This window comes from Vespula pensylvanica, chromosome 9, assembly GCF_014466175.1.
Source record: "Vespula pensylvanica isolate Volc-1 chromosome 9, ASM1446617v1, whole genome shotgun sequence".
In the NCBI taxonomy this organism is placed as follows: Eukaryota; Metazoa; Arthropoda; class Insecta; order Hymenoptera; family Vespidae; genus Vespula; species Vespula pensylvanica.
The window spans coordinates 7,647,313-7,663,109 of record NC_057693.1 but is presented as its reverse complement, the minus strand read 5'-3'; the positions used below and the strand labels follow the sequence as shown (position 1 = coordinate 7,663,109).

Below are 15,797 nucleotides of genomic sequence, written 5' to 3'. Positions count from 1 at the left end.
TCTTCGAGTCGTACAAAAAGAAATCAAAAAAAAAAGAACGAGAGAGAGAGAGAGAGGGAGAGAGAAAAAGAAAGAGATGAAGAATGAAACAAAATACAAAAAAAAAAGAATGAAAAAAGGAAAGAGAAAGTATGAGAAGGAGAAGGATTCGAACGAGCCCTGACGAATTTTCTTGTACGTATTTTCTTTTTTTTTTTTTTGTTTCGTTTTGAAATTTTTTTTCTCTTCCTCGCAATATATCCGCGATGCATTAAAGTTCAGAAGAGGCTACGAGACCGCAGGCTATCGTTTTTCGTGCGGTTTTAATAAAGTTCCACGGTGGAATATGTATTTCGAGTCTCTCGTAAGAATATCTCCGAAACTCTCTCTCTCTCTCTCTCTCTCTCTCTCTCTCTCTCTCTCTCTCTCTCTTTCCGTCTTTTTCATTCTCGTAGAGTTTGGAATATAAATTTGATAGAGAATTATAGGGAGAGACGATAATAAGGGAAGAAAAGTATTCGCTATGACGTGTTTTACGCTCGTATCGTTCACCGAAAAACGTTATTTTCGTGCGATAAACATAATTTCACGGTAACGTTAATTTTTTATTTTCTCTTGTCCTTTTTCCTTTTTCTCCATGATTTTGTCTTCTTCTTCGACTTTCTTTCTTTCTTCTTTTTCTCCGTGATTTTTTCTTCTTCTTCGACTTCTTCTTTGCTTCCGTTTTTTTTTCCGTTTTCTCTCTCTTTTCTTTTTTTTTTTGTATATACACGTGAAATAAAAAGAAGAAAAAGAAGAACAAGAAGAAGACAAGACAAGACAAGACAAGACAGTCTCGAGTGAGTTTATACCTCTCCTCGACACATAAGCGAGCCCTCCCTTAAGAAAGTTCGTCGGTCCTTCAGGCCATAATGCGGACTCTATAATTTCGCACTTTGTAATTACGATTATATGTGCCCTGTTCTGCGCTTCGTAAAAGAATCAGAAAAGAGAGAGAGAGAGAGAGAGAGAGAGAGAAGAAAAGTCTCGTCCAATAGCTTCGAGGCAACTATCCAACTCGATTCTATCAAATAAAAATTAACTATGCTCCATCGAATCCATCTGTGTTTCCAACGATCCGTCCATCATCCAAAGACAAGATCTCATGGGATCAGCATGAACGAGAGAATAATAACGACTTGTAGTATCACCGTTCTAGTATCTATTCTTCGCATTAAATCACAAATTTAAATAAGTCTCACGAGTAATCTTACTCGATAGATATGTACGTATGTACGTCGATTCTTTGTATTTTTCTTTTCTTTTGTATCGATCTTTTCTTTCTTACATTAGCCAATGTCATCTTCGATATCTGTGCAACGAATCGATTGGAAATTATACATGCGTATGTATGTACGTATATACACATGAGAAATAATATTAATATCCTTATAATTTCAAATAAGATTCGATATTAGATAATCCTACGAAATTATTATAAATAACAAATAATATTTCAACCATTTAAACTGCTATCTTTGGCGCATGATAAATCTATGAAAGTAAAAAAAAAAAGAGCATACAGATCTGAATAATAGATACAGATCATACTTATTTCCTTTATAAACCTTACTTTAAAAAATCTGCAAAAAATCTAATGATCCTGAAGATACCGAAAATGACGCGAAAAAAAATAGATAAAAAAGAAAAGAAAACGTAAACAAAAAAAAAAAAAGAAAGAAAGAAAAAAAAGAAAAAAAAGCATAATCCATGTTACCAGAATGCATTCCCCCGTCGATGTCCGGTACATCTTCGAATAGGGAGGACTCGATGCAGTCAGAGTTGTCCGCAGAAGGATCGGCCGTGACCTCACGGTCACGATCCTTAGCTCTCTCGGCTACGGGACGTTTCTCTGCAGCGACCGACGCAGCAGCAGCCACTGCGACGATCGAGGAACTATCGACGGAAGCGTGTCTGTTAGCGGAACGAAGCAAGGAACTACCACTTCTAGCTAATTTCGTGCTGTGAGTCCTTCTAATCAAAAGATTCGTCAATGTTGTGTTACCGCTGGATTGTTGTTTCTTTTCCTCCAGTTTACTAATGTTACCATTAGTAGCAGAATTAGAACCGATACCAACAGTGGTACCATCGCTACCACCATTATTGCAACATTTCACGTTGACCACATTGTTGACCACGCTGATCATTCTATTATTTTCATCGGCAACGCTCTCATTACTCTCCTCGTTCTTATTCTTTTTCTTACGTTTACCATCATCCTCCTCTAGTTCGAAACAAGCAATCGTGTTGTTCAAACGATTCTCCTTCCTCGCCGAATCCTTCCTACCGGTGAAACGATTTTGAAACCTCTCGATAGTCTTGAACGATCTCGTCCTCTCAACTTTCTTTCTATCCTCGTTCCCAATGACCCTGTTGTTAGATCGTTCGTTAGAAGATCCCTTACCGCTTTCGAATATCCTGGTCAATGATTGTACCTTTCCTTTGTGACTCTCAGGTAAAGAATCCTCGTGTTTCCTACTACTCGTTATAGACTCGTTATTACTCAGTGTCCTAGTAAGTATCACCTTTGGCGATATCGACGAAGCACCGATCGAAGACGTTCCTATTTTTGTATTACCAATTGGAAATGTATTGCAAACGAACGACGAAGACGACGATGATGACGACGACGATGACGACGAAGACGAAGATAAGGACGTCGATTTCTTCGTAATATCCTTCTTTTCTACATCCTGCGATTTTATTAAATTGTTACAAGCTTTAGATATCTTTGTCGGCTGTCTTGCTTCTCCACCGTCCAAAGACACGTAAAACGTGGATCGCCTTTTCGGCGATTCCTCGGTATTGTTATCCATGTTCAACATGGTTGCTATTTCACGATCACATTTCCAATTAATTTCTTTTCGGGTCGATGATAATAATATGTCTTATGAAAACGAATGACCCGTCCCTTTCGTCAGGACACATTGCTCTTTTAAAACAGGAAATTATAATCCTATACGACGAGCTCCATCTAAAGATTTATTCCTGAACACGTTCGACCGACTTTGAATGATCTTTCGGGTCTGGGAGCCAGACGAGAAACATGTGTTGCACGAGGACATAACGATTTAGAAAGTGAAAGAGAGAGAGAGAGAGAGACGGAGAGAGATAAAGAGAGAGATAGAGATAGAGGATAAAAAGAGCTATCGACGAAAGCTTCTTCCTTTTCCTTCTTCTTCTTCTTCTTTTTCTTCTTTTTCTTTTTCTTTTTCTTCTTCTTCTTTCGCTTCTTCTATCTTCTTGCCTTCTTCAAAGAGCCACGATGTATTCAATAAAATTCTTCGATTAAGCGAAATTCAATCGAAATTCATTTCTTTCCTCGTTATTTCACATGAATCATCGACTTTTTTCTTTCTTTTCACTTTTTGTTTTATATCAATGTACGACATTAAAAAATGAAAGAAGAAAAGAAAAAAAAGAGAAAGAATGAAATTTCCCACGATGAGTAACTTGGATTGCAAATAAACGTGCGTGTGAGGATGTACCAGTCAATGTGATTTTGTAAATAAATAAATAATTTTTTCTTTTTTTTTTTTTTTTTTTTTTTTTTTTTTTTTTTTTGATATACGTCGTTATCTCATCGTACGAACAAATATGCCGAGTAAACGATACATCTGTGTCGACACTTTCGATATTTTAAAAACGAAAAAAGAAAATAAATGTTGGTCGAGTATAAAAAGAAAAAAAAAAAAATTGACACACACACGCTTAAATATTCTTACGTATGCACGCACGCACTCGTATACACATACACATACACACAAACAGAAGAAACTTGGTTAATACGTTCGAGTTATAAAGGAAAAAATTTGATAAAAGAACGCGAGAAAAAGACATCCGCACTGTTGAAGCGCTCCCAACTATCTGTTCAACGCGTTGAGTTTTCTTTCTAGCAAAACGCGAGCGCCGCGCCCGGCCGTTCTCGGAAGCTTCGGAATTGTCGGAGTCACGTGATCGTCCATGCGCCACTACGGCATACACTACGCTTTGCTCAAGTTCCATATATGTTCGATGGACCAATCGCGAACGTTGTACTTTTTAATGATTTATTAGCGGGATACTTAATATCAATTTAAAAAATAATATCTTGTTTATAGAATATTTTGAAAAAGGGCAATATCGTTATATTAATTAATATTAATAAAATATATATATATATATAACGATACTGAAATGAAGAAAAAATAAAAATAAATAAATGATATTTATAATAACAATTCGATTTGATATTTTCATATTTTTTTGAAACGTACAATTAAATTCTCTCATTATGATTCACAAAAATATCATCTCTTTTTTTTGCAGATAATTCTTATAAAAATAATTCCAAAAAAAAATTACATACATACATACACATATACATACATACATACATACATACATACATTTAAAGTTCTAAAGAGATAAAACAAACATATTAGCATTTATCAATATTTCCCAATCGATTCTATCTCGAAATATAATTAAAAAAAAAAATATAGACTCAAACTAAACCACTCATTTACATATATATTAATAGCCAATCATTATGAATAATGATATGAATAAACTCGAGAAATTTAAAAAAAAAAAAACCTCACGTTGTTTATCACAATTTTATCACATTGACGAGTTAATATTCGTATTGACTATCATATGGTCGAACAGAGTAATAATAATGATATTCTTTTTTAGTAGTATTAAAAGCGATATGGGTTAATGGGCGATGAGGAGGAAAGAGGAGAGAAGAAGAGTGATCATTCGAGAGGGTTACGTCATGGATTACGCGTTGCATTTAATATCGAATTGTAAATTCATACGACAAGTACCTACATACATAATTAATCTTGTGCGACATTTTTTCTTTTTTTTTTTTTTTTTTTTTTTTTAATTTTCATCCTTATTTATTTACAAACTTGTAAATATGGATAACGTTCAGCGTAATCTTCGATAAAAAATATTGTAACAATATTTTTAATCTCCATTGGTCCACTCGGATATACTAATCTACTAATTTGATAATTTCAATACAAAAACTGATTGAACGTTCGAAGTTTACATTCAACGAACTTTTTAAGGTCAATTCTAAATTTAACAAGATTAAAGAAACGAAGCAGAGAAAAAGGAAAAAGAATCATATCCTCCTTGCTGGCGCCAGACCCCACATTCGTCGCAAATGCGTAAGACGAAACACTTTTTTTCTTTTATGTTAGACCAGGGACACAACGATGAATCGTGCGTGGAACGAAAAGTGGCTGTCGTCTAACGAAAGAAAAAAGAAAAAGGAAAAGAAACGAAAAGAAGAAACCGTGACAAAAGTATTTGAAAAAAAAAAAAAAAGAAAAAAAAAACGTCGATCATTAGAACGACGTTCGAGCTTACAACACTTCAGAAAATCCTAGGATCGAATTACGATCTTCCCCATCCCTCTCAGTTCCTGTCTTATTTCATTTTATTTTTTCACATGCATTCCTGACTTGTCCAAATTTAGTACTTAATTTTTTTTTTTAACTCAAAAACATTAACAGAATTATTTGTCACGTTTATTTGTCCGACGAAAAACAACTTGTCACACGCAACGAGTTAATGAAAAAGATAATTAAAAGTCAATCAAAAAAAGTTAATTAAAAAAAAAAAAAAATTATTCATCGCACTTAAACAACTATTTAACGTACATACATAACACGTATATATGTACACACAACAATAATATAAAAAAAATTGAGATAAATATAAAAAAAAAAAACGTCAAGCTTAATTGACCGATACTACACCAACATGTATTATATATATATATATATATATATATATATATTTTAAATCAAAATTTCAATCAGAAATCAAGTTAATCGTAAAAGTCGACAAGAGTTAGTTATTAAAAGCTAAAAAGAATCGGTACTTAACGAACATCTACCTACACTCGATAATATCGACTTGGATCGAATCGATTCTTCGATATTTCACCCTTCTTACTTATTCACCCTTTTCCTCCAACCCATCTCACATATTGCCGATAAGAGCGAGCGTTCTTTATTTTTTTTTTCTTCTTTCATTTTTTTTCATCTTTTTTTCATTCATTTTTTAAACGTCTCTCTCTCTCTTTCTCTCATCGAGTGTCTCAAGTGCAGACTGACTGAAAGAGAAAAAGAAAGAAAAGAAGAGAGAGAGAGAGAGAGAGAGAGAGAGAAAGATGCAACATCCCTCGCCCACACGAGAGACTACAGCCTCCAAAGCTTTTCTTCCCACGCGTCATTCCCTTAATGCTCATCCCTTCTCACTCTTTCTCTCTCTTTCTCGATTCTCCTTCTTTTTCTTTCCCCCTACGTTAATATCGCTTCATCTTCGCGTTCCTTAATCTCGTCCCGTAAATCCGACACTCGTTTTCTGCAGACGCTGCGGGAAGACTCTAAATAAAGATGACCTAAACGTTAATTACTAAGTTTAACGATGTTTCTCAAAATGACGTAGCTGGGGGGCAAATGGAAGAGATATATATATATATATATATATATATATATATATATATAAATGTGTGTGTGTTTAAATATGCGTATGTAGATATGAATCTATATCAAATAGAATCAACGCTTCATTGAGATTTTCCATTACGTATAATAGTTAGTGAATATTCAGTGTTCGTTAGTATATTTTATTTGTTATTATGGAACGATGCTATTAAATATTGTAAGAGTTCAAACTGAAAATGAATAAGATAGAAAAATAAAGAAATATATGAAGAAATGTATTCTCACGATATTCTAATTTGGATATTCTATTCTCAAAAAAGATTTTGATATTCGCAGATTTTCACTCTATCATCAATTTACAATTAATTAATTGTCTGTATATAATACACGATGTGGATTAAAAATTCGATGGTTTTACAATCCGTAAAAATAAATCAGTCTTAATAGTCTCGAAAAAGTAATCAATTCAATTAAAATAATTAAAATTAAAATTATCTAAGAACTTTTGACTCACCCTATATTTATATATATATATATCGTTCATTCGAGAAAAATCGATAAGATCTCATTGACGGCTATATTCAACGAGTTCGGATATTTGTCAGTTGGACTTATTTCTTCAAAATTTCTCGTCGTTATATGATTCATTCTCGCGATATTCGAAAAAGAATTCCGTGTTTCCATGTGTCAGCTTCCCTTTCAAAAATTCCTCGCGTTTGACCTTGACTTGATTTGATTCCTTTTCCCCGCAAATTACGAAATACTGAACCGTCATGACGAAAATTCTCGAGAGTAACGAACAGGATAAAATATGTAATATCGTGGCTGTGTAAGTAAATAAAAAAAAAAAAAAAAAAAAGAAAGAAAGAAAGAAAAAAAAATAGAAAAAAGAATAATAACAATAATTTCTTTGAGATATAAAACGACAAAAAATTAATGATAAAAGGAATAAAAGTGATTGAAAGAAAAGAAGAAACAAAATCATTCAGATAAGAGAAAGAGCATGAACGATAAAAAAAAAAAAAAATATACGCATCCGAGTGATGGCCGGAGGACGAAGCAGCTGTCGAGAAAGTAACTGTCAAAAGAAACGATAAAAAAAAAGGGGGAGGGGGTTGAAAGGGTGGGAGGTAGGGTAGGGGAAGTGAATTAATTTGCATACTCTAACAGGACATTGGTCGGCATGCTTATTTCGTATTTGAATCGATGACCACCGGATGAACGTGTGCCGACCAAGCGGCTTAACGAAAGCAAATGCAAAATTCGTGACCTCGAACAATGGCAATACCATTTAGAGTTGTACTCTAAAGTTGTGACTAGAGTCACGAAAAAAAGTTATTGTTATCGTTTGTAGTTACTTACTTAGCTGCTTCTCCTCCTACTCCTACTCCTACTCCTACTCCTACTTCTATTTCTCTCTTCCTCATTTTCTTCTCCTTCCTACCAATCCTCTATCTCTCTTTTTTCTCTCCTTTTTAAAGTATTCTCTTTGTGCAAATAATTTATGTATTTTTTTTTTTTTTTTTTTTTTTTTTTTTTTTTTTTTTTTTTTTTGTTATTTACGGTCATAACTCGACTTACGTTCATTCGATCGTTAGGTATTATATCTCACACTGCAACATCGCAGGAAAAAAGTTTACTAAATAATTTCAGGCTAATTTTTTCTCTACCTTTCAAATCATAATACTACGAAGCTAGGAAATTTTTTAACGATGAAGTTGAAACTAAAAATAAAAGAAAGGGGTTTTAATCATTCGGGAATTTTTGGACCACTTTATGAATTTTCTTCTGTTCGTCTTGTAGAAATAGGAAAATGTTAAAAATAGTTGATCCTAAGAAAGTCTAATTCTTAGGAAATTGATTTTAAGAAATTTAAAAAAAAAAAGAAAAGAAGAAAAGAACTACTAATCGAGTAGGAAAAATTTGCTTTCGAAAAGAAATATCGAACTGAATAGAATATAGATATTATATTAAATCACGAATATAAATACGAAAGGATATAACGAATTAAGTATTTAAAATAACATGGGGAATTCGAATGGCAAATAAAAATATATTTATTGTTTTAGAAAAAATTTCAAAAATAACAACGTACCGGGAATTTGCATTCAACTCGATCGAAACGAAAAGAAGAATTCAAATTATTCGGTAAGACAAATTTATATTAGTTTTGCGTCTCTACTTTCAACTATTTCGTGGATAATGGAAATAATATTTCTTAAATATACAACGGAAATGGTCGACGAAGAAGAAAAATTCAATTCAACGAGAGCGGAATGAGACAAACGCGGCAATAAACGAGTCAACAGCCTCGTTCATTCATTGTATTTGCCTTTTATTCTCTCTCTCTCTTTCTCTCTTTCTCTCTCCCTCTCCTTTCTTTCTCGACTAATCGTCCTACGTCCATGTAATTCCTACACGAGTCCATCTTTTCTTTTTTTTCTCCTCTTTTTTTTTTTCTTGCAGCTGTTGACTCGTTTTGTATTCGCACTTTCTATCGACTATCTTTTTTTAAGTCATAAAAAAAAAATAAATAAATAAATAAAAAAGAAAGTCAAAAATAGTCTGATACAAATTATATTATCGAAACAATTTATCGACTCAATCACTTATATATATATATATATATAATAATTAAACAATAAAAAAAATAAATAAAAAACAAACCAAAGTAATCCGACAAAATTATATTATCGAGACAACTCGTTGGCCCAGAAGAGTCGCTTGCGTATAATAAAACAAAAAAACAAAATTATATGTATATGAAAAAAAAAAGAGAGAGAGAAAAAAAAATATATGACCTCAAAAGTCTCGTAAGAAATTGACTCCACAAGGGGAAAAAGGATGAGAAAACGGAGAGAGCAAGGAAAAAAAAAGATCTACGTATGTAATTTGATTCCGACAGGCCCATGGCCAAGAAAACCATACTACTGTTTTACCCTTGGCCACGTTGACCACCTGTCGAAATTATCCCTCGGGATGTACGATCCTGGAGTGTCGTTTAGACGACTTTAATCGACCAGTAGCTCAGATTCTCCAAGTGCCAGGACCAGATTCGAACGTAAACAATCAGAAGATGGGTCTATGTGTCGAAGCCAAACAAATGTCAACTGGACCATGTTCCAGGTAATTTATAATGCTCAAATACATACATATATTTCATCGATTCAATTAATTTCTAACGTTGTCTTTAGAGTAACATCCTGCCCGATCGAAGAAACTTGCAAACGAAACAATAACAACGTTCGTTTGTTTAAAACGTGCACCGTAGAATCAGGAAAGATTTGTAATAAAAATAATAATAATAACAACAACAACAATAATAATAAAAATAATAATAGAAATTGTAATAACGGGAGTCCCGTTTCGAAGATACATTGTTGTGCTGAATCAATTGTTGACAAAATTCGAAATGTTTCTAATAATCAAAAAAATAATCAAAGACCATGTTCCCGATCTAATCGAATTAAACTCATATGTATACCAGCCGAAGAGGAAAAAGATGATGAAGAAGAACAACTAGAAATAGAAGAAAGAGAAAGATGCAGAGAAGAGGAAGAAGAAGAAGAAGAAGAAGAAGAAGAAGAAGAAGAAGTAGTAATATGTCCGAATATTATCAAAGAACAAACGGAAACCTTAGAAAATATTTTACAACCCGGAGAAGTTTTAATATGTCGACCTATACCGCCATTTTCCGAGTCTACTAACTGTACGGTAAACGATACAATTGAAAAATTTCCATTAGAATGTTGTTCGCGTAGGAACGGTTTGGATTCGACGAAATCACGATCATTTTATCGTCCATGTCCGGCCGATCGATCGACGAACAAACAAGAAAATTATATTTGTTCGATGAGATGTTCTAAATCGATGGATAAACCGAGAGATTGCACTTCGAAAAACGACGAATGTAGAAGAGATATCGATATTAGTTCAACAATCGTGGAATGTCCATCTTTTCGTAAAAAATGTTCTAAAGAAGAATTATCTCCATTACCATGCTGTTCGCAAGATTCCTTTGACTGTTATAAAGATTTCGTTTCAGCGAATCAATTAGAAAAATATCGAGCATGTCGATCGAAAAGGAACGGTCTTCAGGATGAATGTTATTTACCTTTGCCACGTAATATCAAGTGTAAAATTAGAGAACAATGTTATAAGAATAGGATGGAACAATGTTATAGGAATAGGATGGAACAATGTCTAGAATTGGGATAAAATGATTCGAACTAAACGAGTGATATTAGATTAAATTTGATCGAATAAGTTTTCATTCATATATGTATATTTAATTAACGATTATACTAGAACGTCCATATTTATTTATATTAAATAAAATTCAATTGCACTATTATAAACTCGAACTAAAATTATAATATTTTCGTTTCAATGTTAAAACGTTAATGCATGCAAATTTCGTATTATAATAAGGATCATGATATTACATCATTTGTATATATATGTATATGTATGTATATATATATATATATATATATATATATATATATATATATGTATGTATGTATGTATGTATGTATGTATGTATGTATGTATGTATGTATGTATGTATGTATGTATGTATGCATGTATGCGTTAAAAGGATTATGATATAAAATCATACCACAATAAGGATAATAATTTTGCATTATTCATGTATACGTTATAATGTATATTATCATAGAATAAGGATAATAATATTCCATTACTCATGTATACGTTATTAAGACGTTATGGCGTATAATCGTACAATAAGGATATCAATTATTTTCCATTATCCATGTGTATACATGTGTGTGTGTGTGTGTGTGTGTGTGTGTGTGTGTGTGTGTGTGTTAAAATGTTAAGATAAAATATCATCGTTAAAATAACGATCATACTTATTATAATTTTTACAGAATAAAACTGTTCAAGAGAAATCACCAAAGAAATCACCAAAGAAATTGCCAAAGAATTTATTGACGAATAAAAAGAAACGTAATTTAAAACGAATAAAATCAAGAGAACTCTTTGCGGGTAAAGTACTCGTCGACTGCGATTGTTACCATCGAAATGGTCTTCAACATGATTGTCCTCGTAGTCTCTGTGGAAGTACGTATATGTATATATATTACATCTAATATTATATAATTTAATCTAATAGATTAATAAGCTAAAAAAATAATTTTTTTTTTTTCCATAAAAAATTAAATCTCAAGAGGAACCATGTCAAGAGTTGCCCTTACCAAAATGCGATCTAGGGACTTACTTCATCGACAAGTGGACCACTTATTACGACAAGTTGGACCGAATGATGCCATCGACGTTTTGTGGTTCCGAAGAAGATTGGTTAAATGAAATAAACAAATGGAAAACTAACAATCTTGAGGCGAAGAAAATTGACGATGATAAAAATAAGCTGACGTACTAAACAATAACAACAGCAATAATAATTATAATAATAATAATAATAATAATAATAATAATAATAATAATAATAATAATAAAAAGCTACTACACAGAGCTTTCGTATAATAAAAATATAAAAAAAAGAAAATAAAAAAATAAAAAACGAATAAAAAAATAAATAATACGTTCGTTGATATGTAACAATATTAAAATTACGTTCCAATAGAAGAGAAAAAAAAATACTTTCTATTAATCCAAATTATTAATATCGACATAACGTCGATAGAGTTATTTCTACAAAAAGCGATTTCAAAATTTCCCGCCATTGTTCGTCAACGAGATTTCTTCATTGCGTTTCTACGATAACAACGCACAAATAAAACGTTGAGAAACTTCTTCGTCGAATTTAAAACGACTGTTACTTTTTAATAGAACAAAATAATCGAAATTAATTGGATAGACGTTCGTTCCTTTACGATCTTGATCGATAAAATGAACATAACGCGTTCGATGGCAACAACAGCGCCATCTTTGTGAACGCATTGGAACGAGACGACTCCTGAGGAACAGGAAATAACGGAACGTTAAAGCACGTGCCAGGCAACTAACAAAATCAATTTCCGATACCTTTTTAAAACTAACATTTACATTTATGTCCGAGACGTTTATTTCCAAGAATAACGTTTCTTGAATTAATAAAAAAAAAAAAGAAAGAAAAGAAAAAAAACTCGCTTTTTGTTCCTATCTGACCATCTCATTTATTCTTGTCAGTCGAAAAATTATAAATTAAAAGAAAGAAAGAAAGGAAGGAAGGAAGGAAGGAAGGAAGGAAGAAAAAAAAGATGAAATAAAAAGGGAAAAAAAATATTTTCAAATTAATAACCATTAAAGTTTTCGATAGTACATCCCTGGCGTGAAAGTAAACGAAAACGTACATAGATGAAAGAGAGAATCGAGAAAGGAGACGCTCGACTCGAGAAGAGTTCCCAATGTGTAGCTAAATGCAAGTGAAACCACACGCTGAGCCACGCCCCTTTCTTAAGAAGAAGAAAAGGAAACCTAAAGATAGAGAAAGAGAGAGAGAGAGAGAGAGAAGGAAAAGCCATGAAACAAGTCGTGCGTCACTCGATGAAACACCAATCCCATTGTGATGAATATCCCATCAAACACATACATACACACACCTTTCAAAACACTTTTCATAAGAAACAAAACAAAAAATTGCATTGACTTTTCGTAATAAAATTACACACTCGCAACGTAAATAAAAAAAAACGTAACGCGTTACAACACGTCTACTTTCATTTACTTCTCTTATACATAAAAAGAGAACATTTTTATCTTGCTATCCATTGATTTACGATATATTATTTTATGTATGTATTAATATCCATGTAAGTAAATCGTTTCGCAAAATATTTTTCTATTTTTTCAAACGTCGAATGAATACATTCGTCATTTGCAGTATATCTTAATCTTTTTGCTATTGCAATATTACAAATGTTTTGTAAAAATATAATATTATTTTGTAATACAATAAGATTTTCAATCACGTTTCACGACTGAAATTCCATTCAATCGAACAATAATAATAAAATAAATAATAACAATAACTACGATGACAACAAGAATAAAAAGAATATTTTTTGATAAGCAAAATTCGATTTAATTTTGCAGTATACACACACACACACACACACACACACACATACACACACACACATACATATGCAATATATTAACGGACTACGTTGGAAGTAATTTCTATGAGTCACGCGATCACGTAGAAACGTTAGAAGTATTAGAATGGGTATCGAGAGAGATAAAGAGAAAGAGAGACAAAGAAAGAAAAATACAAACAGAGAGACAGAGAGAGAGAGAAAGAGAGAGAGAGAGAGAGAGAGAGAGAGAGAGAGAGAGAGAGAGAGAGAGACCAGAAGAGAGGGAATAGATTAGAATGGATTTGAAGTAGAAATTGATTTGCTTGCGTAAGAAGGAAAGACGAAGAATACAAGACGAAGAATACGGTATCAACTTGCACGGTCAACGATCCACACAACTTGGAAAGCCTTATACGAACGACCATGATCTTCTCTACCACCTTGTAGGGGGTGTACCGCCATTAATGGCGGTTCGTACCAATGCACACATACCATACACGCGCTCGAATACACATATCATTTATATATACATACTCAAAGAACACAACGAAAGATCGAATAGCAACCTTCTCTACCTGAGTCGAATGTATTATCGTATCGTATCGTATCGTATCGAACGGTCCACGTACTTACGATCTTTATCATCTTAAACCAAGCGATCTTTCAAAAGCACATTTTAGAATTTTTTTTTTTCTTTCTTTCTTTTTCTTTCTTTCTCTTTTCTCCAATCCCTCTTCACCCTTTAAGATCATACCATATCCTCTTCAGAAAAGTATTTATTATGTATACATGTATATGATTTATACGTAGAGAGATAGTTCTTCCGGTACGACACGCGAGGTGCAAATACAAAAGGGTAAAGTAAGTACGTGTTTTCCTTGGTGATTGTCATAGAAAAAAAATTTTATAAAATACTCTTACTGCGTTTGGAATTGTGATTTATTACTATAGTTAGCGATTAGGATTCAACAACGATAAATGAGTTTGAGTTGGGTCCGCGGTGTTTTTTTTTTCTTTCTCTTTTTCTTTTTCTTTTCCTTTTTTTTTTTTCTAATCGATTCGTTCAGATAAAACATAATATTCTTTGGATTAGTAAAGTATTCAAGTTGCTTATATCCGAGAGAGGCGCCACATATCAGAAACTTTCGACTTTACCGATCGAATTGTGTCGGTAATAAAGAAAACTATAAACTTTTTTGTTTTTTTATTATTGTTATCTATCGTGAGAAAAAGACGGTCGGTAATAACGATTTCTGTATTACTTTCCGTAAAATATGTTAACCAACAAATAATCAAATTGACGAATTTTATCACGATCGACAAGGACATGTAGTCTTTCTTACGAAAGAGATCGAACAAAAATGATTGGTCTAATAAAAATTCTATCGTGTAGAAAAAAAAAAAGATAAAGGAAAAAGAGAAATAAATAAAGAAAAATATTTAATGAACTTAGTCATCGGTGTTGCATATAAAATAAAGAAACATATATAAAAACGATTCCGCGAAGGTTAAGAAAGAGGCGTTCGTGCATCGATTCTTAACTCCTTCGTTAAGTTAATCGATCTCGAAACGAATTATTTTCTACCCACGTGATTACCCAAATTGGCGAATACGATGTGTAATTGATTCCTCTCACTTAGTTAGGACGTTGAGAGCGATAAGCGACCCATTAACGAATACCATCATCATCGATATTAAAGCACAAACGAAGTCGATAATATATCCTCCTCGATCAAATCCGAGCCTGATTAAAAACTTCGACATTGGCGACTCGATCAGCGTTAAAAAAAAATATTTAAAAAAAAAATATATAAAAAACAAAAAATAACAGAATTAAAAGCTTTTAATTTCCAATACATACATACGACGGGGGCCATTTGAAAAGTTTGCGATTCTTTCTTTACTTGTATTACTTTTCTTACTTCAAAATATTATTCTTATTATTTCTATTATTTTAATGCAGCATCATTAAAAACGCTTGTGTGAGACTTCAAGATGCTTCACTTCAAAAATAATATATACATATATATATACACACACATATATATAAAAAAGAAAAGAGAACATTTTTCATTTATAATTTTTTAAATTATTATTATTTCAAATTATTGTTATTACTATTATTATTACTACTACTATTACTACTATTATTATTATTATTTCTATTATTTAATGTCACGTCATAAGAATCGTTCGTGCGAGTTGGAACTTGAAGATGTGTGTCATTAGAATGAAATGCATGCATTGAAAAAGAAAAGGAAAGAAAAGGAAAGAAAAGGAAAGA

At 32.3% G+C, this 15,797-nt stretch overlaps 2 protein-coding genes across 18 annotated transcripts in view; one reads left to right on the top strand and one right to left on the bottom strand.

Moving 5' to 3' along the window:
- Positions 1 to 15,797, bottom strand: part of LOC122631543 (ras GTPase-activating protein raskol) — a 105,158-nt gene that overhangs the window by 36,221 nt on the left and 53,140 nt on the right. For 2 of the 15 annotated variants that reach the window (XM_043817343.1, XM_043817345.1), the window contains exon 1: positions 1,736 to 3,200. The exons of 12 other annotated variants lie outside the window; for them this stretch is intronic. In XM_043817343.1, coding sequence (XP_043673278.1) covers positions 1,736 to 2,843 — 1,108 coding nt within the window. In that variant the 5' untranslated portion in view covers positions 2,844 to 3,200. Of the gene's footprint in view, positions 1 to 1,735; positions 3,201 to 15,797 lie in introns of those variants that run through there. One more of the 15 variants, XM_043817342.1, reaches the window with a different exon arrangement.
- Positions 8,567 to 11,883, top strand: LOC122631548 (myb-like protein D). Of its 3 annotated transcripts, XR_006327732.1 has the most exons (3): positions 8,567 to 8,615; positions 11,363 to 11,555; positions 11,663 to 11,883. XR_006327732.1 is itself a non-coding variant. In XM_043817384.1 (2 exons), the coding sequence occupies exon 2, from the start codon at positions 9,552 to 9,554 to the stop codon at positions 10,683 to 10,685; it is 1,134 nt and encodes a 377-aa protein (XP_043673319.1). In that variant the 5' UTR covers positions 8,569 to 8,615; positions 9,373 to 9,551; the 3' UTR covers positions 10,686 to 10,826. The 3 variants fall into 3 exon arrangements, 2 of the variants coding, with proteins under 2 accessions (XP_043673319.1, XP_043673320.1); XM_043817384.1 differs by lacking the exons at positions 11,363 to 11,555; positions 11,663 to 11,883 and adding an exon at positions 9,373 to 10,826 and having other exon boundaries at positions 8,569 to 8,615; XM_043817385.1 differs by lacking the exons at positions 8,567 to 8,615; positions 11,363 to 11,555; positions 11,663 to 11,883 and adding exons at positions 9,270 to 9,593; positions 9,662 to 10,826.

Coding starts and splice junctions, on each gene's coding strand:
- LOC122631548 (XM_043817384.1), top strand. CDS start 9,552: ATGTGTCGAAGCCAAACAAATGTCAACTGGACCATGTTCCAGGTAATT.